We start from the raw sequence: 27386 nt of genomic DNA on the forward strand, positions 1-27386 counted from the left end.
AGGTTGTGCTCTTCCTGTTCAAGTCAATCCCGAACTCACAGTATGTGAATTTTAGCAAGGTTGTGCTCTTCCTGTTCAAGTCAATCCTGAACTCACAGTATGTGCATTTTGTCATGGTTCTCCTTGCTCTAAATCCAGCTAAATTAACACACCCCTGGTTCTTAACTTTTTCATTTTATAAATCACCTCTACAAATTTAAATTTACATATTTTCTAGAACACTTTCCCTTTGGTGATGGTTTCCCGAAGTGTCTCACACCTAAATTGCTTGGAGTGCTGCCCCCACCACAGATGTTCTGGATCAGAAACTCTGGAGGTGGGGCCTGGGAATGGGACTCCAGTACACGTTAATGACTGACAGCTAAGTCTTTGGAGGAAGTTTTCATTTGGCTGTGGAATGGCAGGACCGAGAACAGTAAAACAATAAACCACCTGTCTGTTCCTGCCCACTCCCCATCTTGAGAAGTGTCTTTCCTCAAGTTGTAAAATGCACTGTTGATTTAACAACAGCTTTTCATGCAAAAAAAAAAAAACCCTTTTGGGTAAACTTTTAGAAATAATTGCAAAAATATCCATCAATTCTAGAAATGGTGACATTACACCTGTATTTACCAGTTGTCAAGTTACTTAATAGTGAGCTCTTTTAAAATACATGTTTAAGTGATTAAGAATCACTTAAACTTGAAATTTTTATTTTCAAATTGTGCGTATTTTTGGTAGTTCTGATGGTAAAGCGTCTGCCTACAATGCGGGAGACCTGGGTTCGATACCTGGGTCTGGAAGATCCCCTGGAGAAGGAAATGGCAACCCACTCTAGTATTCTTGCCTGGAAAATCCCATGGACTGAGGAGCCTGGTAGGCTATAGTCCATGGGGTCGCAAAGAGTCGGACACGACTGAGCAACTTCACTTATGCCAATGAGAAGATACTACTGAGGCAAGTTGTGCTGTTTTGCAGTAGCAGTCTTCAAACTGTACCTATGCCTAAACTATGATAGAAATACTTTGCAAGAAATATGAAGCCAGAAAAAGAGTTTTAGGAGAATAAGGGTTCTGTATATTTAGTTTCTCTTTGCACTCCTTAATAGTGATCTGAAAAAGAAATTTCTGGAGAGAGGACCAAGATGACAACCTAAGAGGCTCCCAAGCTACCCTCCTCCCATGGATGCACATGGAGCAGATACTGCTGAAAGACCCAGAAACTAGCCAGGCAACTCCTACTGCTGGATAAGTAAGAAAATACCCACATAAAAGCAGGCAGGAGAGAATGAGACATTGTCTCACCATAAATCTTACCCCTGGAATGAGCCATACAGTAAGGACTAAACCCCCAACTCCCAGTTTTCCCTTCAGTGAAAGGCTTGCACCCTGCATGAAGCACCTCGAGTTTTAGGACTCCCATTTAACTAGTTCCCCAAACACCTAGCTCTGAAAGCTGATAGGACTTACATTCTCAAGGCCATAGCAAACAAAAATAATATTGTTAATAAACTGTGTTGGAAAATTGGACGCTTATCTAACATCCCACACAAACATCAATTCAAAGTGGATTAAAGACTTGAATACAGTGATTCCATAAAATTCCTTGAAGAAATCATAAGGGGACAAGCTTTTGGACACCTGGGCTTCCCCAGTGTCTCAGCAGGTAAAGAACCCACCTACAAGGCGGGAGACACAGGAGACATGGGTTTGATCCTTGGGTCATGAAGATCCTCTGGAGCAGGAAATGGCAACCCACTCCAGTATTCTCTCCTGAAAAATATCCCATGGACAGAGGAGACTGGTGGGCTACAGTCCATAGGGTCACTGAGTCAGACACAACCGAGTGACTAAGCATGCATGCAAGCTCTTTGACGTTGGTCTTGACAGTGATTTTTTTGGATTTGATACCAAAAGTAAAGTTAACAAAAGCAAAAATAAAGAAATGAGGTGACATCAAACTAAAAATAAAAAGCTGCACAGCAGAGGAAATCATCAATAAGATGAAAAGGAAATCTGTGGAATGGAAGAAAATATTTGCACACCACATATTCATAAGGGGTTACGATTGCAGAATATATGAGGAACTCATAGAGCCCAGTAACAAAAAAGGAAGTAACCCAATTAAAAAACAGGCAAAGTATCTGAATAGACATTTTTCCAAGGAAGACATACAAATGGCCATCAGATACATGAAAAGGTGCTCAGCAGGTAAATGCAAATCAAAATCATGATAAGGTATCACCTCACACCTTCTAGAACGGCCCTCCTCTAAAAGACAAGAGATAGCAAGTATTGGCAAGGCTGTGGAGAAAAGGGAACCCTTGTGTCCTATGGGTAGAAATGTAAATTGATTCAGCCAGTATGGAAAACAGTATGGAGAGTCCTCAAAAAATGAAAAATAGAACTGCAGGATGACCCAGCAATCCCACTTCTGGGTATATATCTGAAGGAATCTAAATCACTATCTCGAAGAGACAGCTGTACTCTCTTCTTCATAGCAGCAATATTCAGAGTAGCCAAGATGTAAAAACATCTTGTCTGCCCTCATGTGAACAGATAAAGAAAATGTGGTTTTATATATACACATACACATATAATGGAATTTTATCCTGCCTTAAAAAGAAAGGGCATCTTGTCGTATGCATCGATAAGGGTAAAGCTGGAGAGCATTATACTAAGTGAAATAACCCAGACAAAGACAAATACTGCATGGTATTACTTATATGTGGAATCTGAAGGGAAAAAAAAGATCAGACACATAAAAACACCGAGTAGAGAAGTAGCTGGCTGTGGCAAGGGTGGGGAGCTGGGTACAGTGAAGGAAATAGGAGAGGTTGGTAAAGTGTTGTACAAAAAGAGATAAATAACATCTGAGGATCTAAGTATAATGTGACTGTGGTTGTTAACAGTATATTTATTGTATGGCTGGATTTGGTAAAAGAGTAGAACTTAAATGTTCTCACCAAAAAAAAAAAGTAAATATGTGAGGTGCTTCATATGTTAATTAACTCAATGGGGCCAATTATTTTACAGTGTATACATATATCAAATCATCACATAGTACACTTTAGATGCTTTATAGTTTTGTCAATTATACATCAAAAAAACTGAGAAAAAAATTTTTTTAGCTAATCTGCCTGAGGATACAACATTTCCACCTCTTCTTTCACACAGTCCTTCCCCATTATTTTATTTTAAAGAAACAAGGCCTTCTCTTACTCTAATCTTTCCACAGTGTATTACCCTACACTAGAAAAACCTCTGTAACCCACTGGGGTAATATAGAATAGATGTTGGTATTGTTGTTGAGAAAAGGAGTCACTGAAGGATCCTAGTTCTTTTCCTAGTTTTACTATGTTTTACATATATTTTCCTACTTTGCTTTTAGTAAAATCAGAGGAAGATATCAGTTATTTGGTGCTAGGTTTCCCCTGATTTTTGGCTTATGTTTCTAACAGAAGGCAAAGAATTGAGGGCATTGCTGTAACAAAACTCCCTTTATTCCCACCTTTTTATTTACATGAACAAAGTTTTTTCCACGTCTATGTTAATAAAACGCAAAACAGTGGGGAGATAATACTGAGGTTGAAGCCTATCTCAATTTAGTCATAAGACATTACTTTGCCAACAAAGGTCCGTCTAGTCAAGGCTATGGTTTTTCCAGTGGTCATGTATGGATGTGAGAGTTGGACTGTGAAGAAAGCTGAGCACCAAAGAATTGATGCTTTTGAACTGTGGTGTTGGAGAAGACTCTTGAGAGTCCCTTTTACTGCAAGGAGATCCAACCAGTCCATTCTAAAGGAGATCGGCCCTGGGTGTTCTTTGGAAGGAATGATGCTAAAGCTGAAACTCCAGTACTTTGGCCACCTCATGCCAAGAGTTGACTCATTGGAAAAGACTCTGATGCTGGAAGGGATTGGGGGCAGGAGGAGAAGGGGACGACAGAGGATGAGATGGTTGGATGGCATCACGGACTCGATGGAAGTGAGTTTGAGTGAACTCCAGGAGATGGTGATGGACAGGGAGGCCTGGCGTGCTCAATTCATGGGGTTGCAAAGAGTCGGACATGACTGAGCAACTGAACTGAACTGAACTGAATGCATAATTATCTCTAAATTGATACCTAACCTAATTTTAGCAAAAGTTAAATGCTTGACCTAACTTTAACAAAACTATCCAGTCCTTATCCAGCTCATTAAGAGACATATTTAAAATAAAATTTTGTTTTTTCTCTTTAATAATCAAAATTTATATTATATTTATATTATCTTTATGAATAGTATACTAGTAGTAATAGAAATGATAACTCAGTCCAGAATAAGTTTTAAACACAGCTGCATAGTCACCTATATAAAAAATGCAGTTTCAACATTTATGCCTTTTGTTGTGATAATTAAGACAATTGACAAAAGGCAGTAATAAGAATATGTCATATTAGGATCAAAATTTTTAATAGAAGCAGAGTGAAAGTACAAGATTAAGGAGAAAAAGGAAAGACGCAAAATCTCATTACTAAAGAAGTTTGTTCATGTATTTTTTTTTAAAATAGATGTTGTGGTACTTAGATTCTATTGGTTATATTTTTTACAGTGCTGTATTACTTTTTTAGAGACAGTATTTACAGTAGACTGGAAGTTATGTCCTTTGCAACTATTTTAACTTTGGATGAAAAATTTTAGATGTCAGCTTAATAATATGCAAGAGAATACAAAGCTCTATGAGATTCTTTTGGAAATGTTTGCAAGTAAAAATTTTGAAGACCACTATTTTAGGAAACTGTCAGCGATCAATGTGTAGAATGGAATAGAATCGGGAGAAATTGGGCAGGATACCAGTTAGGGAACAATTGATTTTTTCCAGACATAAGAAATTTGAACTGTATTAAGTTTATAGTCATGAAAATGAAGATAAACAGACTGAAACCAAAAGCTACAATGAAATAAGAATTGTTAGTGTCAGTCCCTGCTTCATTTCATCTTAAGTTTTAAATATTGTCAAAACTGAATTCCCCAGTGTTCTCCACCTATGGCTTCTGCACAACTTGGTCTTGAGCTCTTTCCTATCTTCTCTCCCCCCCCACCCCTTCCTCCCTTCCTTTTCTCCTCTCTTCTTTTTTTCCTTCACCCATTGTTCATTAGATACTCTGCAAAGTGCTGGTACTTCTGAAACAGATAAAATCCCAAGTCCCTCGCCTACAGTAGGGAAGCTTACAGCTGAGTGTGGTGGTGAGAGAGATGCCATATGTGGCTCGCATAACTCCACCTCCCTCCCGTTTGTAACACGCTGAAGGATAGGGAGTGTAAGGGTCCATTTCCCAGACTTCCTGTGTCGCCCAGCCTCTACCCTAGCAGACATATGAATGTCATATTTGGAAAACAAAAGTGAGACAGAGGTGGCGCATCTGCTGTGTCCAATAGCAAGCAGGGATGAGGAGGATTTGATTTTCTATGGCAGTGTAGTGGAGGCCCCAGGATCTGCTACCTACTTCTGTGGGTGCCAGGGGCATCCATTTTGATGACGTGGACCTGGACTGATGCCATGTGCCTGGAACCCGCAACTGGGGCTCCCATTTCCTTATTCCCCAGCTTTCTGATCTTTGCCCAGTTATCTGATCATGGCACAGGCAATAGCTACCTTGGTTGACAATCATTCCTGGAAGCTCAGACTGGAGCCTGTTTCCCCAGACTTTCTAACAGTTTATTAACATGCAATTCATTATATTAAATCTCTTTACTTTCAATGAGCTAGAGTGGCTTCTTTTATTAGCACCCAAATTCTGAATGACACAAATGAAGCCCATCATTTCTCCCAGCCTCCTACCAGCCTCTTGTATTGTTTCCTAGGTCTCTTTTTGTTGTCAGAGCTGTTACCCTACAAGCCAGGGATAACCCTAGAATGGATACATTGTTGCCTGAGTTGCTACTGTTCCTCTCCTGTGTATTTTAATTCTGAGAACTAGAGAAGGCAGTGGCACCCGACTCCAGTACTCTTGCCTGGAAAATCCTATGGACAGAGGAGCCTGGAAGGCTGCAGTCCATGGGGTTGCTAAGAGTCGGGCACAACTGAGCAACTTAACTTTCACTTTTCACTTTCATGCATTGGAGAAGGAAATGGCAGCCCACTCCAGTGTTCTTGCCTGGAGAATCCCAGGGACAGGGGAGCCTGGTGGGCTGCCGTCTATGGGGTCACACAGAGTCAGACACGACTGAAGCGACTTAGCAGCAGCAGCAGCAGTCTCTGACATGACTTGTTTTGATCCTCTTTTTGGTGAACTAGAGTCTCTCCTGCCCTATGCTCATGACAGCTCTTCATGAATAGATCTAAAAGGTGACTTTGGAAGTATTAAACACTTACAGACTGTTTGTCTCTGTGTTCCACCCACCTGCTTGGGACTCCTTTACTTCCTTTTGTGCCCTTTGGACAGTATGCCTTGCTCACGTGGCTGCGCCTTCATGGTGTATCTTTATGTAACTGGGTAATTAAATTTCTTTTAGAGCACTGATTCTGTTTAGCTTGCATGATAAAGGGTCCACCTGCAATGCAAGAGACCGGGGTTCCATCCCTGGGTCGGGAAGATCCCCTGGAGAAGGGAGCGGCTACCCACTCCAGTATTCTGGCCTGGAGAATTCCATGGACAGAGAAGCCTGGCAGGCTACACAAAGTCCGTGGGGTCACAAAGAGTAGGACAGGACCAAACAACTTTCTGTTTAGTTGACCTAAGAAGTTCCCTGGAGAGCTCATTTAAAATGCAGATTGCCCAACCCAACTCTGATTCTGTAGGTTTGAGGTATGTCTGGTAGTCTGTATTTTAAACAAATGCACCAGGGCTCTCTAACCCACCCTGACCTTGCATTGCTACTGCTGCTACTGCTAAGTCACTTCAGTCGTGTCCGACTCTGTGTGACCCCATAGACGGCAGCCCACCAGGCTCCCCCATCCCTGGGATTCTCCAGGCAAGAACACTGGAGTGGGTTGCCATTTCCTTCTCCAATGCATGAAAGTGAAAAGTGAAAGGGAAGTCACTCAGTCATGTCTGACTCTTCGCAACCCCATGGACCGCAGCCTACCAGGCTCCTCTGTCCATGGGATTTTCCAGGCAAGAGTACTGGTGTGACAACCTGGGGGTGGTGGGTGGGAGGCAGTTTCAAGAGGGAGGGTATACATGTGTATTTATGGCTGATTCGATGACCTTGCATTGCACCCTGACAACTCTCTGATGTCAGTGCCTACCCCACTTTGACATCAGAGAGTTGTCAAGGTGCAATACAAGGTTAGGGTGGGTCAGAGAGCCCTATTGAGAAATCTGTACGCAGGTCAAGAAGCAACAGTTGGAACTGGACATGGAACAACAGACTGGTTCCAAATAGGAAAAGGACTACATCAAGGCTGTATTTAGTCACCCTGCTTATTTAACTTTTATGCAGAGTACTTCATGAGAAATGCTGGATTGGAAGAAGCACAAGTGCTGGGAGAAATATCAATAACCTCAGATATGCAGATGACACCACTCTTGTGACAGAAAGCGAAGAACTAAAGAGCCTCTTGATGAAAGTGAAAGAGGAAAGTGATAAAGTTGGCTTGAAAGTCAACATTCTAAAAACTAAGATCATGGCATCCGGTCCCATCACTTCATGGCAAATAGATGGGGAAACAATGGAAACAGTGACAGACTATTTTTTTGGGTTCCAAAGTCACTGCAGATGGTGACTACAGCCATGAAATTAAAAGACACTTGCTCCTGGGAAGAAAAGTTATGACCAACCTAGACAGCATATTAAAAAGCAGAGACATTACTTTGCCAACAAAGGCCCATTTAGTCAAAGCTATGTTTTTTTTAGTAGTTAGGTATGGATGTGAGAGTTGGACTATAAAGAAAGTTGAGCACCAAAGAATTGATGCTTTTGAACTGTGGTGTTGGAGAAGACTCTTGAGAGTCCCTTGGATTGCAAGGAGATCCAACTAGTCCATCCTAAAGGAAATCAGTCCTGAATATTCATTGGAAGGACTGATGCTGAAGCTGAAATTCCAATACTTTAGCCTCCTGATGCGAAGAACTGACTTGTTGGAAAAGACCCTGATGCTGGGAAAGATTGAAGGTGGGAGGAAAAGGACGACAAGGATGAGATGGTTGGATGGTGTCACCAACTCAATGGACATGAGTTTGAGTAAACTCCAGGAGTTGGTGATGGACAGGGAGACCTGGAGTGCTGCAGTCCATGGCATCGCAAAGAACTGGACATGAATGAGCAACTCAACTCACTCTCACTCACCCCACTTTAGTGGGTTAGAGCAGATACTGGGTCCTAGCTCCTTCTCTCTTCCAGGTACCATGAAGAATGAAGGAAGAGAGAGGTTAAAGGTAGCCCGTAGGTTGTAAATTTGGATGAGTTAGGATTATGATGGAGCACTGATTCGACCAGGGAAATGAAAAAGAGAAGCTGGTTTGTAGAGGAAATAATGAATTCCATGTGAGACAGGTTGGTTTTGACATCCAGTTGAAGATGGTGATTATATTGTTGGCAGCTTGTAATTGATTGATGACTCAGGTCTTGAGGTTGAGTGGTGAGATAAATTCTCTGTTGGGTGAACTTTGGAGAATTGCTGCTGTAGCTAAATTATTTCTTTAATGTGATGGAACCATGATTGTCCTGATAAGTAGATAAGCTACTATGTGCGATGGCCTAAAGGTGGGAGAATCATGGTTTATATGAGAAACTAAAACTTGTCATGGCTTTTCTCCAGCAAAGCTGGAGAGACTAGTGAGGTGTTCATTAGAGGCTGTAGAGTATAAGACTTTCTAGCCAATGCAGTAGAGTAATTTATAAACTATTAATTGATGTGTTTTTAGTGCCTGTACTGTATTAACCATCAACCCTCCACCACTTGGGCTTTAGGCAAAGAAGTATTTCCTCAAGATGTAAAAAGAATACCACAAAGAAAAAAAACAGGAACTTCAAATTTTGACTTTTAAATCTAAACAACAAAAAAATAATAGAGGCCAGAAACTAGAAGACATGGGGCACTATAGTTGCTGAGTAAGGTTATAGTACAGGGCCGTCATAGGGTGCCTAAAAGGACTGGCAGAGACCTAGAGATAAAGATGACCTCCAGCAGGCTGTAGGGAGCAGCCAGATACTATCCTACGTGGCCAGAAAGTGACACATAAGTGTAGGCTGACCTTGAGGGTACTGGGGATGCAATGCAAACACTGACGAAGCATGTGGCTAGAGGAGGAAGGATCAGGGATCATTACATTGGGGTAGTGTTGAAGTCCATCAGTTAATATTTCCTATATCATCCTGACATATCTATGTTAAATATTTGGGCATCATTTAAAAGATAATGGAAAGCCACTGAAGGATTTTAAATAAAAACCTGATTTGATATTGTCTCTGTCGCTGGGTATAGAAAGTGATTGAAGGAGATGAGGCTATAATTGGCTATAGGACAACCTAGGGTCAGTTAGAATCATCTGGAAGGATGTTATAGTCATTTAGGTAAGAGATGATAGTAGTGTGTGCAAAAATGGTAGCAATTGGAGTAAGAAGAAATGAACAGCTCACAGACATCTGTTTTAGTTGGCTCAGGCTACTGTAATAAAATATATAATAAATACTAGGTTTCTTAAACAATAGAAACTTACCTTCTCACAGTTATGGAGGCTGAAAGTCTCAGATCAAGGTCCGACCAGGGCTGGTTTCTGGTGAGAGTGCTCTTCCTGACTTTCAGATGGCTACCTTCTTACCATGTCCTCAAAAGGAAGAGAGATCTCTATTCTCTTTCTCTCTCTTCCTCCTCTTATAAAACCACAGTACTAGCTAGAAGAGGGCAGGAGGATTCAAAGATGACACTTAGTTTTCTTGAGTAGAAATGATAGTAATGTTTATGGAGATTAGGATCACTGGAGGTAGAGAATATTTGGGGAAGAAATATCTGAACCTAATGTTAAATGTGTTTATTTTGAAGTACTGTGAGATATGAGAAAGCAAATGCCAAGAGAGTAAGTTGATTGTATAGCTTTGGAATTCAGAAAAGACATCTGGGGCACAGATGTTGATTTAGGACTTATCTCTCTACAGATGGTCAGTGGCCATGGGAGTGGGTGAGAGCCCATAGGGCAGTGGTTCTCCATATTATACATGCATCGGAATCACTGGGTTAGCTTGTTAAGACACAGATCACTTGGCCACACCCCCCAAGTTTCTGATACCACTGTACTTTCAGAGGCATATAAACAGTTTAAGACTTTTGAAATTTTGACTTTCAAGAGAGCTCATAGCAATTTATATTTCTAATCAGTTGAATATGAGAAAGCCTACTGCACTGTACCCTTTATTTCATTCAATATTGTAATTTTTTGATGTTAGGGGCAAAAAAATGTGAACTAATTGCAGGGCTTTTTTTGTTGCTGTTGTTTTCTTGGCCACTCCACACATCATGAGGGAATCTTAGTTTCCTGACTAGGGACTGAACCCATGCCTTCTGCAGTGGTAGCTTGAAGTCAACCACTGGACCACCAGGGAAGTCTCTAATTGCAACTTTATTTCACACATCTTGGGTATTTTTTAAAATTGTCTTTGTTTTATTTATTTATTTTTTAATTTCTGTCAGTGAGCAGCATTTCCCAGTTTTGCCTCCCCCCAAAAAATTCTTGGTAATCATGTGGGATTATAGGATGCCTCTGTGATGGTGAACATTTTTTTCCCCACATTTAAAAATGCTGTTTGCATGTCCTTCAGTTTTTGGTAAAAACCTTTCTGTTTTTATGTATTTTTCTTTTAGCACATCTATCTGTTCTTTGGCCCCTGCAATACACCATCATATTTTGTGACTGACATATTTAGGAGATAACTCACGTTGATGAAATGTACCCTAATGTGTGTGGATCACCACAATTAGGCAGGTCTTTAATATGCATCTCTATGAATATAAAAATACTCTGCTACTGATACTTTTCCAAGTTGAATAATACAAAAATGTGACCTAGATGGTGCTGGAGACAGTTTCCATGTAGGGTAAGTAAAACCAAGACAGTCATTCTAACTGACCCTAGGTTGTCCTATAGCCGATTATAGCCCAGAAAGTCTTCCTCTTCTTCTAAATGTAGATCACACTTGACTGGCTCTGGTAAACTGGCCATGACTTAATATTCCATTTTACACAATCCCACTGCATGTGAAAGCCAGCCCACATGCTTAGCAATGAAGCTACTGATGACAAAACCAGATCCTGCTACGAGCTCAGCTATCTTGTCTCTGTGGCTCTCCCAGTCAAAACTGGGTTTACTTTTCTGACAACTTCTTTTAGTCACCATGTTAGATGACTTGAAATTGTACTTCAGTGTATGCTTCAAACAGTTTCTGACTTTCCTGACCTGCAGTCTCCCTTGTTAATTTGTCATAACATCTGCCCGGGCTCCCTGTCATCATTTCCTTTGGCACTTGACAATCTCAGTGCAGTGAAGCTGGGATTAGGTCTGGTTTCATGGCTGTGAAGCAAATGTTCCTGCAGTCATCATCAAGTTGCATTTCTTAAACCCCTACCCTAGTGTTAGTTAATCATAGAGATACTTTTTGGCTTTTTGAAATGAAGGATAGTCGGCAGATTTTGCAGAAAGTGAACAGAGACATAATATGGCCTCATAGCAATGCCAATTCTTTCCAAATCCAAGGGACATTGGGTTTTACAATATATTTTTACTCCAAATGGAGTAAAAATTTGGAGATCCTCTACGTTCTTAGATGGGGAAATAACAGAACATAATGGAATGGACTTGAATTTTGAGCTTAGCAGGTCAGCTGTATGATCTTGAGCAACTTTGCTTATTTCTGAGAACTTGTTCCTTCATTTGTGAAGTGGGGTAATACATTTCTTACAGGGCTGTTGTGAGAATGTGAAAACATGTAAAACACATTGCAGGTGCTCAGATGTTAGCACCTTCCCTTATTGACTAGGAATAGCTATGAATTTGTGAAACAGGTTGTCAGTACATGACTAGGGTTCAGAAAGTAAGTTTAATGATAGCCTGACTCTTGGTTAATACTAGCTCAGCCACAAGGGCTTGGGTAATTATTTTGTTGCCTTGAACTTCCTTTGGCACAGGGCCCCACCCACCCCACATGAAAATGAATACTACTGAGCAGCCAAGTGTTCCTCAGTTGTATGCACTCTCAACACAAAGGTGAACAAAGGAATTTAATGACCAGAGAGCAAAGAACTGCAATTGAGTATTACACATGAAGAACAAGATTCCTAATAAATCCAAGGACTCTCATATGCCATGTCCTTAGCATGACTATCTTCCCTTCTCTTTTTATAGTCCACAATGATAGGAGGAGACAAGGAGGTAGATACAGAATGTTCCTGTTTGGGGCTCATTGAAAGCCTCTGATGCAGCTTCCTGCCAGACCATCACTTTCTCTTTGCTGGAGATTTTTCACAACTACGATAACACCGCAACATGAACTTCTGAGAATCACAAATTAGATAGAAGCTGGCTGGGCTTTAGATCCCACCTATGCAGAGGGAGATGAACCATCCAACTTAGACTCAAGATATGCTGATCACTGTCATCCATATCAGTTACTAAAACAGAATCTCTAATCTTTATGAGCAAGACATTGTTGACTCATAGTCTCATGGCTGTGTTTACTCCAAAGAACAAATTCTTATAAATTTTTAAAATTTTCATTCTTTTGATTAATTTGAGCTGTTGTCCACACAACCTCCCTTCTAATCCAAATTCGACAGGTATAACTATTTGAATATATTTTACTTTAAGCATATTGAATAGAGATATGAAAATCAGAATTTGTATAAAATATAATGTAATTTAGAGGCTGGTTATTAACTTTATAAAACAAGAGTTCCTTCTCTAGTTGAAACTTCCTTAGCTCAATGGGAAAGACAAGCAGGGCTACATGGGAAGAGCTCTAATCTAGATCCTAGGGCCATCACCAGCTAGGTTTACCTTGTTAGTTATATCAGATGATTATTTGGCCCTCAAAGAATTTCTTAATATTGAAAAGTTTAGCAAGATATTCTCCATTGTTTCTCCTGTAAATTCGAGTTATAGGAACTCATTTCTTATGTCAATCAAGGCCCAGATTTCTTTCTTGGACATTGAGTTATGTCCAATAACTCTTATGGAATTCTTAGTGGAGTCAGGAATTTCCCAAGCTCTATTTCCCATAATTCCTGAGTTCTACCATTAAGCATCACTGGTAATCGAGTTTTAAATATTTTAACAACAGCAATATGACTTTAAATTTAACAGCATATGGAGAAAAAACAGTTCAAATTAAAAACATGCTAATATGTTTCATATGATAATAAGCTTATTCAGTAAACTTGCAGTTTCTAACAATGTTATATGTTACAACTAATATTTGTATCTATTTGTTTCTAACTAATGCAGTACTATGTTTTACATTTGTATCTATAAAATCCATTGAGCAGTGCCTTTCCCATTTGATTCAAATGTGTGCAAGTTGACACTAGTGAGATCACTTTCCTTTAAATCACACCTGCCATAATACATAATTTGAGACCTACATTTAAATTCATACTACATTAGAATTCCCTTGCCTTTTTCTGATTCATTTAAGAAGGTTGATAGTATTACTCAAATTTTTAACATTTTGGATAACTCATTATTTAAAACAAATTTGAGAACCGAAACTCCACTAATCATTAGAATGACTTTAAAAGTGACTCACCGAGTTTGGTGGTCAGCCTATTTTTTAAAAACTTGGTTCGAATGGAAAATTGAAAAAGCAAAGGGCTATTAATAATGACAGGAGGTGGGTGTATGAACAGGTGTAGTAGATTGTGGTGAGAAAGATGTGAAATTGCTGCATTTCTAAAGAACCACATCCCCATCCCCATCCCCATTTTTTTTGTCACCTTCTTCACAAACAGTGGTTTTATGATTCAGAAAAATATGTACTGAATATTGAGACTACACCATCAAAATATTTTTCATTCAAGAGGCTGAAAAGATTTCAGTATAAAGTTTTAGTACTCAAAAGTAAGAATGAGTATTACTTGTTTTAACCTGAACTTTATACCAATAAAGGAGATCAAACGTTTTCATGAGTATTTATAATGACCATGACCAGAAGGTCCTTCATTTCCCACATCCATGCGGTTATCAGGTCTTACTGGCTCTATGTCCTAAACATCTTTAGTTTCGTCCTCTTTTCTCTGTCTTTACTGTCACCACCTACGCTCATGCCATTATCATTTCTTATGATTCCATCAGCTCCCAACTATTTTATTTCCAATATTGAGTCTTCATTCTGTGAAAAACTACTGACCTTCTAAAATACAAGTCTGATTATGACTCTCTTCTGTTAAAAAGGTTTCAGTGAATTCCCATTGCCTTAAAAATAAAATTCATACCTTCAGCGTGACATGGAAGATTCTTTATGATCTGACATTTGTGCTTCTGTTCAGCCTTATCTTCTCTGTCCCACTCTACAACTTAACTTCTTGGTCATGCTAAACCAAAGTTTAGCTTCCTAAGTGCACCTTGTTTTCTTACCATACTTTTCTGCATGTACTGCTCCTCTTGCTTGCAATGGCTTTCTCACTTTTTCATCTGGGAAACTCTTACTCATACTTTAAGACTCAGCCGCCATCTCCTTTCTTCACCTCTAATCACGTTTCCAGTTTGGTGTTCCTCCAGTATGTTCCCGTAGGTGCCCCACTGCCTTCTTCGTTCTGCCCTGAATTGTACCTCATCACAGCACTGTAGTACAGTTGTCCACTCTGTCTGTATTGAGATCTCTCAGAGGGAAAGGATTGTATCTTCTTTATCCTTTCCTCTGTTACTTAGCATAATGCCTGGCACAGAGTAGGCCTTCTGTAAATGTATGTTAAGATAACCAATGTATAAATACCCTGGGAAAGAAAAATTCAACATGGAGCAGCTTTAAAATGGGATAGTTATGACAGTTGTTCAGATTGTTTTCAGTGCTATTGAAACTGCTATGTTTTACAATAGAAAGGCTAAAAAAGTATAAAAAAACTCACAGTAAACATTATTTTTAGATGACTAGAAAGAACCACATTAAACCCTTTCTTGATACACTTTTATTTTACTTAGAAAAAGACGCTTTTTCTCCCCCTCCATAATTTTGTAAATTCATAATTCCCTTTCTCAAACTGCAGTTGTCACTGGCATCTTACATCTGTGAAACCTTACCAATCCCAGTTAAAACAGTAGAGGTAACTATTGTTTGCACTTCAACAACCACTCTCTAGAGTAACTAGAAATTCTCCTAGATGTATTTTCACAATGTAATTCTGTGAAAAACCCAAGTCCCAAAACAATATACTTTCATAGGGAGAAACAGTAGGCACAGCAAGGATGAATCTTCATAAACTTGGGCATCCAGGAAGTATTATCTTTTTTTTTTTTTTTTTAATATGATGGTCATTCTAAGAACTTGATCTCTACATAAGCAACCCACTCCAGTATTCTTGCCTGGGAAATTCCATGGACAGAGGAACCTGGCTAGCTACTAGTCCATTGGGTCACAAGAGTTGGACACAACTTAGTGACTAAACCACCACCACCAAGATACTGAAAACGAAAGTTGAAGCATGTAGCTTTCTACCAGAACCAAGTGATGGAAAATTATTATCTAAACTCCAAAGCACATAATATGCCTTCTGGGGAGTTCAAACCAATTTCAAGTAAGTTAAGAATGTTATACAAGGTTAATGCATGTAATGAATTCTGTATAAATTAAAATATTGTATACGGTTCAAAGTATGTAATATTGTGTTGAACAATAAAAATTTTCAGTGTCAAAAATAAATTATTTTTAAATTGTCAGCATTGTATCTGCCAAACCAAGGATGTCTGCAGGACAGATTCAGCTTCCTGGTAACACGTTTGGACCTGTTGATCCATACTTTGATTAATCAGTTTCCGGTGTTTCTTAACATATTTGACACCAGTATACAAGTAAAAGTATGAAATATTTGTACAGCATATTCAAAGCTTCTTGTTGCCTAGAGGTATCTCAAATGTGACCTCCTAATGCTTAGTTCTCAGCACCCCCCCCGAATTACTGAGGGATTGGAGAGCTATGTTGGGTACCCCTTCATTGCATCTCTTTGCAGTGCCCACCATGTGTGGCCCAGCCTACAGTAGAAAGCTTTGAATAGTGTTTGGAGAAAATGAGATGACAGTAACTTTTGGTGATGGTGTAATTGGGAAGAAGGGATGGTGGGAGGAGAAATCCGAAAATGTGGAGAAGTATTTGGTAGGAAGCAGCGAGGGTGGCTGGCTAGAGCACCTCAGTGAACAACCTGAGTCCTGAGTGGTGGTGTAATTCCCTCAAAGGTCGTTGTATATCTGAGGCCTGGCACAGAAGCTGACATAGTGAAAGTCGCTCAGTTGTGCCCGACTCCTTGTGACCCCATGGACTATATGATCCATGGAATTCTGTAGGCCAGAGTACTGGAGCCTTTCCCTTCTCTAGGGGATCTTCCCAACCCAGGGATCAAACCCAGGTCTCACACATTGCAGGCAGATTCTTTACCACTGACCTATCAGGGAAGCTGACATAAAAAGTGCCTTAAAAATGTTTGTTCAATAAATGAAATACAATACCAAAGTGTTGATTCCAGGAGTGGCCTCAACTCTACCTTGGGGGGAATAGGGTAAAAGTAGTTCCTTATCTGTCCCACCCATGAATACTTAACCTCTCCTTCCTCCTTCTCCTCACCACACCCCCTTCCCTGGAGAATTCTTTATCCTTAGGGATCAGACTCTTTTTCTATAACCCTCAAAAAATATTCCTAGATTTATGTTTTCTTTCCTCTCTCTCTCTCTCTCTCTTCCCCCCACCCCCATGATAAGGTTAAATGAAAGAAAGGAAATACTAGCTGGTTTAAACCAAGTAAGGGTGAGCAAAGACTTCTAAGGGATAAGAAAGCCAAAAGACAGAATTACTGGATGGACCCAGCTTCTGGATTTCAGCTTCCTTCATTCTGCTTAAAACTGATCTGCTCCAGGACACCCCCTCATTGCACTCCTTTCTCCTTTCTCACCTCCCCTTGCATAATCTCCATCCGCTCTACCTCCCACATTAAGAAAAAAAGACTTCCCTCCCTCTGAGTTGTTACAGCTCTTTGCCTTGGGGTAGAGGAACTTCTGAAGTGCCAGGCAATTCAAATTATTGCTGTGAACAGTGAGCAAGAGGAATAATTATAATAATCCTTTTGAAACTCAAGAGGTTTTCACTGCTTTCCACAAAATTAAAGGAGAAATTGAGTGGTCAGTTGGTGACTCATTAAAGATAATTTTTAATTATCTATTACTATGTGATTTTAATTATATAACTCTTAGAGCTTCAAATAATTGTAGGTTATTGCTATAATAAAACTCCTTTCAGTCCCATCTTCTGATTTATGTGAATAAGTTTTTTCAGAGCTTCGCTAGTGGTCCAGTGGCTGGGACTCCACACTCCCTGTGCAGGGCTCCTGGGTTCCATCCTTGGTTGGAAAACTGGATCCCACATGCTATAACTAACTCCTGACACAGTTAAATAAATTAAGTAGTTTAAAAAATAGAAAAGAACAAAATATATGTCTAAATTCTGATAATATGTAATATTAGTCCATAGATGCATGTTGTTGTACAGTCTCTAAAGTTGTATCTGACTCTCTACAACCCCATGGACTGCGGCTCACTGGGCTTCCCTGTCCTTCACTGCCTTCCAGAGTTTGTTCAAATTCATGTCCATTGAGTCGGTGATGCTATCTAACTGTCTCAGCCTCTGCTGCCACAAATGCATACACTAATTGAAAAAAGGCCCCTTCATGGTAGGTGGTGGTAGTGGTGGTGGTGGTTTAGTCACTAAATCTTTTCTGACTCTTGGGACCCCATGTACGGTAGCCCACCAGGGTCCTCTGTCCATGGGATTTCCCAGGCAAGAATACTGGAGTGGATTGCCATTTTCTTCTCCAGAGGATCTTCCCAACCCAGGGACTGAACCTGGGTTTCCTGCATTGCAGGCAGATTCTTTACCACTGAGCCACAGGGAAGCTCCTCAGGGTCTGTCAGTTCAGTTCAGTTCAGTTCAGTTCAGTCGCTCAGTTGTGTCCAACTCTTTGCGACACCATGAATTGCAGCACGCCAGGCCTCCCTGTCAATCACCAACTCCCAGAGTTCACTCAGACTCGCGTCCATCGAGTCAGTGATGCCATCCAGCCATCTCATCTTCTGTCATCCCCTTTTCCTCCTGCCCCCAATCCCTCCCAGCATCAGAGTCTTTTCCAGTGAGTCAACTCTTGGCATGAGGTGGCCAAAGTACTGGAGTTTCAGCTTTAGCATCATTCCTTCCAAAGAACACCTAAGAATGATCTCCTTTAGAATGGACTGGTTGGATCTCCTTGCAGTCCAAGGGACTCTCAAGAGTCTTCTCCAACACCACAGTTCAAAAGCATCAATTCTTCGGCACTCAGCCTTCTTCACAGTCCAACTCTCACATCCATACATGACCACTGGAAAAACCATAGCCTTGACTAGATGGACCTTTGTTGGCAAAGTAATGTCTCTGCTTTTGAATATGCTATCTAGGTTGGTCATAACTTTCCTTCCAAGGAGTAAGCGTCTTTTAATTTCATGGCTGCAGTCACCATCTGCAGTGATTCTGGAGCCCCCAAAAATAAAGTCTGACACTGTTTCCACTGTTTCCCCATCTATTTCCCATGAAGTGATGTGTAGAGGGTGGCAAAATAGGTGAAGGAGATTAAGAGGTACAAATCTCTAGTTATAAAATCAATAAGCCACAGGGATGTAATATTCAGAATAAGGTATATAGTCACTCATACTGTAATAACTTTGTGTGGAGAGAGTTGATTCCTAGATTTATCATGGTAATCATTTTATAATGTATGCAAATGTCAAATCACTATGTAGTATACCTGAAATCAACAAATATTGTACACTAACTGTATTTCAACTCTAATCAACAAGTAGCAATATGTTATTTGGACATAGAGAGGTAAAAATAGAAGTAGTTGCCTGTTGAAAATGGGAAGTGGGGGGAAGGCACGTAATACTTTGTTATTTGTCTTCTAGGGCAATTTGGTGCTGTTTAAACCATAAAGAAGGCTTCCCTGGTGGCTCAGATGGTGAAAAACCCACCTGTTCACCTGCAAAGCAGGAGACTTGGGTTTGATCCCTGGGTTGGGAAGATTTGCTGGAAGGCATGGCAACCTACTCCAGTATTCTTGCCTGGAGAATCCCCATGGACAGAGGAGCCTTGCGGGCTGCAGTCCATGGGTCGCAAAGAGTCGGACATGACTGAGCAACTAACCACGCAAACCATAAAGATGTGTAACTTTAATATTAGAAAAGCTAATAAAATAACACATGCTTATCATACTCTTATTGGAGTAGTAAATAAATAACAGAATCTTGAGTTCATACACAAAAAAGAAAAAAAAGACCCATTATCTCATTAAAGCATATATTTATAATAAAATTTTAACTTTGCACATTTAACACTTATTTGTGTTATGTTCTTTGATCATTTTAATCTATTTATTATCTGTAATGGTAACTAAATACAAAAGAAAACATAACACAGCTTTTAGAACCAGAGAATACATCCATTTGCATTCAGATTGTAATTGAAAAAAATTGATAGTGATCAATCAAAGATTTTCAAACATCAAAACATGGCATAAGGGCTTGCCTGATGACTCAGTGGTAAAGAATCCACCTGCCAGTGCAGGAGACACGGGTTCAGTCCTTGATCCAGGAAAATCCCACATGCCGAGAAGCAACAAACCTGTGTGCTATAGCTATTGAGTCTGTGCTCTAGACCCGGGGAACCGCGACTACTGAGCCCACATGCTGCAACTCCTGAAGCCTGTGTGTCCTAGAGCCTGTGATCTGCACCAAGAGAAGCCACCAGATTGAGAAGCTCGTGCACCGGAAGTAGAGAACAAAGTCTGAGCAGCAACAAAGACCCAGCACAGCCAAAACAAAAAGAATTGAATAAAAAATTTTTAAATGGTCAATTAAAGGAAACATATCAATAGTTATGATACTCCAAATCGCATCTTTTGCCATTATTTAAATTTGATGAAAAAATTTATATGCAAATTTTAAAAGATATTAGAGAATATAAAGTTTTTCAAAGTTATTTTAGGGATGTTGCAAGCAGAGTCTTAAACACTGCTGTGTTAGGAGCCAGGCCCCAAATCTTGGGACCAAATAAAATCCTATGTCCTTTTTTCAGTTGTTGGAGAGAATCCATCTTTATTAGATAAAGATGGATTTATCTTTATTTATTGTAATAAATGGTCTTATTTTTCACTTTGGCAGTGAAGCAGATACTAAAGAATGCTGCAAGAAAATCTCAGTAATTAACTGTTGTTCAGATAGGAGAAAATGTCTAGAGTATTTAGCTTTAAATAACTTCTAAATGCAGATGAGTCGCAAACTTATCATTTTACCCCAGACCTCTTTTCTGAGGTCTAGATTTACATTTCTAGCTACCTGTGACATATCCACGTGGTATCTTCTCGCAGGCAATTTGCCAATGTCATGTCCACAGTTAGAATTCTGGTATATGATTACCCTCCCTGGAACCCCACACTGGTTTCTCTTCTCAATAAACATCCTTTCTATCAGAGTTTCAGGCACTGTTATCCCTTGCTTCTGTCACAGTGACAGCTGCCACCACTGATACTCCTAGATTACTTGGAGTCTAAAATGGGAAAAAAAGAAATGGAAAAAAAAATTAAAACACTAGTTGATTTCTTCTGTCTTCTTTGAGCATTAGAGATCCTCTTTCTTTTTCTTGGGCCAGAACTAGAGGCTTCTGGAGTCTTTCTGTCCAGGACCAGGTCCCAGTTTTGGTTTCAGTCTTCCCTGAGTCCAGACTAGGAGATACTAGAAGGGACAAAAAAGAAAACAAAACACAGGAAACTCCCTGCTGATTTAGCAGGATTTCACATTTTCATCTTCTTTTCCAACCTGACTACTATATTTCATTTTAGAGCAGTCATTTATTCTGTCCATGTTATGTCTCCATTCAGTGGGAAAGACAGGAGAGAGTCACTTACCCTCAACTAGAACCTCGGTATTCGGCATCTTCACTTCTTTTTCAGAAGCATTTTCCATTTTATAAAATAGTTAATAGGTACCTACCACACTCTTGATCAGACATTTAAGCTGCTTTCAGTTTCTCCATATTATAAACTGTAGTGAATATATACTTAGAACTCAGGAAAATCTCTTTTTGTGGGGCTTAGGTCTTCCAAGCAGATTTGTATTATAATGAGACTTCTTCTATTCACCATCAGGATCTCTCTTATATTAAATGAATCTAGTAGGTATTAATTTATAAACGATCAAGGAACTCTGTTATGGTACAATAGTTCACATTTAGGGGCAAGTGTTGTATGTGACCTTTGAGACCACAACTGTCTTTTTGCAATGTAATTTGAAGGTGTAGGAGTGGTCCAACTGCAAGTTTGATCATTGTTGATAAGACCTCGGATGCTGGATAGTGCCATAAAAATCAGTCTCCCCCTGACTCTCTCTGTCTCTCCAGGGCAACCTGGTGCAATAGGATGCAGGTCGGCATGATGTGTTACACCTTCTGAAACCTAGAGAAAGCACTGCTTTCCTCTCCTATGGGTCTGAGGCAGCCCCTGTGATCTTGAGAGACATCCAGATGCTCCCAGTTCTCTCCACTGTCAGGATGCTCTGCCTCTGTTGCTGGAGTGGTGACAGTTACAGACCTTTCTCTCGGGGTAGAGATTCTCATCTTTCCATCCCACTGAGTCAGCCAAGGGCTAGAGGTGACATAAAGCTTGCTTTTTTTTTTTTTTTTTAATCATGTATCATGATTCTGTATTGTCCATGTAAGGACTCACTTGATTAGAGGAAAAAGAACCAGATTTTAGTTCCAACTTGAGTAGTAGGAAATTTCTCTGATTTTCTTCTGTCAGATTAATCTCTCTGTATGGTTAGATTTCTCTCGAGAAAGATGGTACCAACTTTTCATTTCTACTAATCATATGTGAAAATGCCTGTCTCACCATACCCTTGCACATAATTATAATATTTAATATTCATTAATTTGACAAGAAAGGGGGCAGTTTCTTACTTTAAATGTGTATTTCTTTCATTGCCTGTGGAATGGAACATTTTCTGATATTCATTGCCAGTTGAATTCCTTTTGTGAATTTTCTATTCTTGTTTATTGCCTGTCTATCTCTCCACATTTTTTTGTTATAATTGTAATGATTTAACACTTTATCTTGATCATTCAGAAAAATCAGAGTGAAAATATAGAGAAATATAGGTGGTAGAATCTGCCTGCCAGTGTAGGAGACATAAAACCCATGGGTTCAGTCCTTGGATCAGCAAGACCCCCTGGAGGAGGGCACGGCAGCCCACTCCAGTATTCTTGCCTGGAGAGTCCCATGGACAAAGGAGCCTGGTGAGCTACAGTCCATAGGGTTGCAAAGAGTCAGACATGACTGAAGCGACTGCGTGCAACGCAATCCTAGTCTCCAGTTCTGATCATTTTGCTGCATTGTTTATTCTGTGGTGGCAAAGTTGCCATTCGTAACTGAAATCTAGAAAGACTCCAAAACTCTAAGTTGAGGTAGTGGTCTAAGTTTTCTTCTTCCAACTCTTTGATAAGCAGGTTACCAATGCTCTTCTTCCTGCTCTGCCTGCCCTCTGGTGGAGGTGCCAAAGAGCAGACTAGGAGAGCAAGCCAGCTATAAAAGGGGGTAGGTGTGGGGGGAAGACTGAGTTATGCCTAAATGGCAAACCAGCCCCTGAATAATTAAAGAACCAGTGTTTGACTTAATAAACCTCTGTTCCTTGGCTTCTCTAACCTCAAATTGTGTCCCCACAATAGAATCTATCATAAGGCAATTATTCCCAAACTGGTACTTCTCCATAGATACTGCTCTGCACCTTTGGTTTTGTTGACCTGATGATTCTTGCACAGGGAAAACATTTTCTTTCCCAATTTTATATCCGGAAAAAACACAAGTTGGTGAATTAGAAAGAGCTAGGAAGTGAGGGTTCCGTTCCCAGATCTGTTGTTGTTCAGTCACCCAGTCATTTCCAACTCTTTGCAACCGCAGGGACTGCAGCTTGCCAGTCTCCCTGTCCCTCACTATCTCCCAGAATTTGCCCAAGTTCGTGTTCATTGCATTGGTGGTACCGTCCAGCCACTTCATCCTCTGATGCCCTCGATCTTTTCCAGCATCAGGGACTTTTCCAATAACTCTTCTGTGTACAACAGAGACCAAAATAATGGAGCTTCAGGATCAGTCCTTCCAGTGACTATTCAGGGTTGATCTCCATTAGTTTGACTGGTTTTATCTCCTTGCTGTCCAAGGACTTTCAGAAGCCTTCTCCAGCACCACAGTGCAAAGGCATCAATTCTTTGGCATTCTACCTTCTGTACAGTCTGTCTCTCACAGCTGTATGTGACCATTTGGAAGACTATAGCCTTGATTATATGAACCTTTGTTGGCAGAGTAATGTCTCTGCTTTTCAACATACTGTCTAGGTTTGTCATCAATTTCCTGCCAAGAAGCATTTGTCTTCTGATTTTATGCCTGCAGTCACCATCCACAGTGATTTTGGAGCCCAAGAAGAAGAAATATGTCACTGCTTCCACCTTTTCCCCTTCTATTTGCCATGCAGTAATGGGGGCAGATGCTGTGATCTTAGTTTTTTTAGTATTTAGTCTTAAACTGGCTCTTTCACTCTCCTCCTTCACCCTCATCAAGAGGCTCTTTAGTTCCTCTTCACATTCTGCCATTTAGAGTGATATCATCTGCATATCTGAGGTTGTTGATGTTTCCCCCTCCTATCTTGATTCCAGCTTGTAACTCACCCAGCCAAGCATTTCTCATGATGTGCTCAGCATATAGGTTAAACAAACAGGGTGACAGCAGATAGCCCTGTAATACTCCTTTCTCGATCTTGAACCAATCAGTTGTTCCATACAGGGTTCTAACTGTTGCTTCTTCTTCTTTTTTTAATTGTTTAGTTTTTATTTCATAATCATAAATTTAACTTTGCAATCCAGCTAAACTTGGAGGGGGATAAGGAAAATATGGAACCCAAAGAACTATAGCGAGAGCATAAAGATTATAGGATATTTCGAGCAGATGGGGTGAAGGGGTGCTCTCCTGGGCTACAGAAGGATTGGTCTGGTGGTTAAGTGAAACACAAGTCAAATTTATTAGATTTGTCTGCAGTCAGCAATGGTGATCTTCTTGCTTGTCTTGCCATTCCTGGACCCAAAGCGCTCCATGGCTTCCATACTATTCATGCCCTCTTTCACCTTGCCAAAGACCACATGCTTGCCATCCAACCACTCAGTCTTGGCAGTGCAGATGAAAAACCGGGAACCGTTTGTGTTGGGGCCAGCATTTGCCATGGACAGGATGCCAGGACATGTATGCTTCAGGATGAAATTCTCATCATCAAACTTCTCGCCATAGATGGACTTGCCACCAGTACCATTATGGCGTGTGAAGTCACCACCCTGGCACATAAATCCCGGAATTATTCTGTGAAAGCAGGAACCTTTATAACCAAATCCTTTCTCCCCAGTGCTCAGAGAATGAAAGTTTTCTGCTGTCTCTGGAACTTTGTCTGCAAACAGCTCGAAAGAGCCGCAGCCCAAGGGCTCACCGTCGACAGCGATGTCGAAGGGCACTGTGGGGTTGACCATGTCTAGACAGCACGGGAGGCTCCGGGGTGGCAGCATCTGCAAGGCCTGACTGCTGCTTCTTGACCCACATCCAGGTTGCTCAGGAGACAAGATGGTCTGCTATTCCCATCTCTCTAAGAATTTTCCAGTTTGTCATGCTCCAAGCAGTCAAAGGCTTTAGTGTAGTCGATGGAACAGAGGTAGATGTTTTTTGAAATTCCCTTGCTTTCTCTGTAATCCAGAAAATGTTGGCAGTTTGATCTCTAGTTCCTCTTTCTTTTCGAAACACAGCTTGAACATCTGGGAGTTCTTGGTTCATATAATGCTGAAGCCTAGCATACAAAATTTTAAGCATGATCTTACTAGCATGGGAGATCAGTCCAATTGTCTGATGGTTAGTTAGCACATTCTTTCACACTGCCCTTCTTGAGAACTAGAATGAGGACTGACCTTTTCCAGCCCTGCTGGGTCTTCCAGATTTGCTGATATAATGAATGCAAAACCTTGATGGCACCATCCTTTAGGGATTTGAATAGTTCTGCTGGAATTTCATTGCACCCACTAGTTTTATTAACAGCAGTGCTTCTTAAGGCCCACTTGACTTCACACTTCAAAATGTCTGGCTCTTGGAGACTAACCACACCATCGTAGTAATCCTATTCATGAAGATCTTTTTTCTACAGTTCTTCTGTGTATTCTTTCCATCTCTTCTTGATCTCTTCAGTGTCTACTAGGTCTGCACCATTTTTACCCTTTATTGTGTCCATCTTTGGGTGAAATGCTCACTTGATAGTTCCAATTTTCCTGAAGAGATCTCTTGTCTTTTGCTTTTTTGTTGTTCTTCTATTATTAACCATTGTTCATTGAAGAAGGCCTTCTTGTCTCTTCTAGCTATTATTTGGAACTTTGCATTTTAATTGAATGTACCTTTCTCTCTCTCTCTCTTGCTTTTTGCTTCTCTTCATTCTTCCACTATTTGTAAAGCCTCCTCAGATAACCACTTTGCCTTCTTGCGTTTCTTTTTCTTGGTTCAGATGGTAAAGAATCCTAGCTCTAGTACTGCCAATTAGTTGCATACTCTTGGACCAGTCCTCTGAACTCTCCTAGTCCGGGTTGCTTTATTTGCAAATTAAGAACAATGTTATTAATGGGTCTATTGTGAGGATCAAATGAGGTAATGGTAATCAAAGTGCTTTGTAAACAATAACCACTCCACACATCTAGGATAATACTAAGTGTCCACAGCTCTTCTGAGTCAGTGTTTAACTTGACTTAGTTGCCTTTTTATTTTAAAGCAAGAAAAAATCACTTTATCCTTTTAATCTTTAGCAAATAAATGAAGCCTTTGGGCTTAGATCCATAGAAGAGGCAAATTGCATGTCCTGATGTGACCCAGGTCTTTGTGTGTACTCTCTAGTGTTATGCCCAGAGTCCGAGTCCCCAAAACTGAGAGAATAAGACGTCCACAGCAATGCAAAAGCATGAAGGGGTTTATTGCTAGCTAGGGCTCAAGTCTCATCCAGCGCAGTGGAGTCTTGAGGAGAGCCCCGAGCTCTGAATCACATCTACTTTTATACAGACGGTTCTTTGTTCCTGTAACAGCATAGCTGATTGGTTAAACCGTACACACGTGCGGGACTTTTAACCTCGCATCCCTATCCAGATTGGCTCAGGTCTGGCGCGGGCGGGGGGCTACGGGGATTTTTTTTGATTGGTCAAGCTACACTGCCTGCGGGAGTTCCCAGTGCCTCAGCTTTCCTAGAGACTAAACCTCAGGCCTAGCCTGCCCCTTAGAGCCTGTCCTGGCTTCAGTTTGGTCCTAACATCTAGATCTCACTTTGATTTTGCTTTTAATTACAGCATTACAGAGTGGAAACTTTAAAATGACACCTTTTAGAACTAGTCATTATTTAGTGACTCTACTTTTCAAAAATATTTCTCATGTCTTTAAAATAAATTGTCAAGTTCTTTTATTATTCAGTTCAGTTTAGTTGCTCAGTTGTGTCCAACTCTGTACGACCCTATGAACACGAGGCTTCCCTGTCCATCACCAATTCCCAAAGTTTGCTCAATCTCATGTCCATTGAGTCAGTGATACCATCCAACCATATCATCCTCTGCCATCTGCTTCTCCTTCTGCCTTCAATCTTTCCCAGCATCGGGGTCTTTTCAAATGAGTCAGTTCTTCACATCAGGTGGCTAAAGTATTGGAGCTTCAGCTTCAACATCAGTCCTTCTAGTGAATATTCAGGACTGATTTCCTTTACGATGGACTGGTTGGATCTCCTTGCAGTCCACGGGACATTCAAGAGTCTTCTCCAACACCACAGTTCAAAAGAATCAATTCTTCAGCACTCAACTTTCTTTATGGTCCAACTCTTACATCCATACATGACTAGTGGAAAAACCATAGCTTTGACTAGGCGGACCTTGGCAAAGTAATGTCTCTGCTTTTTAATATGCTGTCTAGGTTGATCATAGCTTTTCTTCCAAGGAGCAAGCATTTCTTTTAATTTCATGGCTACTGTCACCATCTGCAGTGATTTTGAAGCCCAAGAAAATCAAGTCTGTCACTGTTTCCATTGTTTCCCCATCTATTTGCTATGAAGTGATGGGACTGGATGTTTTTTGAATGTTGAGTTTTAAGCCAGCTTTCTCAGTTTCTTTGTTCACT

The 27386-nt window shown here is 40.4% G+C and overlaps 1 protein-coding gene and 1 long non-coding RNA gene across 2 annotated transcripts in view; one reads left to right on the forward strand and one right to left on the reverse strand.

Annotated features, from left to right (window-relative positions):
- Nucleotides 1–27386, forward strand: part of LOC120878141 — a 72192-nt gene that overhangs the window by 38081 nt on the left and 6725 nt on the right. The gene's annotated exons all lie outside the window — the stretch shown is intronic.
- Nucleotides 24033–24734, reverse strand: LOC120878140 (peptidyl-prolyl cis-trans isomerase A-like). Its single transcript, XM_040260755.1, has one exon. It carries the CDS (start codon nt 24731–24733, stop codon nt 24239–24241), a length of 495 nt encoding a protein of 164 aa, XP_040116689.1. The 5' UTR covers nt 24734; the 3' UTR covers nt 24033–24238.

This window comes from Oryx dammah, unplaced genomic scaffold (assembly GCF_014754425.2).
Source record: "Oryx dammah isolate SB20612 unplaced genomic scaffold, SCBI_Odam_1.1 HiC_scaffold_18, whole genome shotgun sequence".
NCBI classification, from domain to species: Eukaryota; Metazoa; Chordata; class Mammalia; order Artiodactyla; family Bovidae; genus Oryx; species Oryx dammah.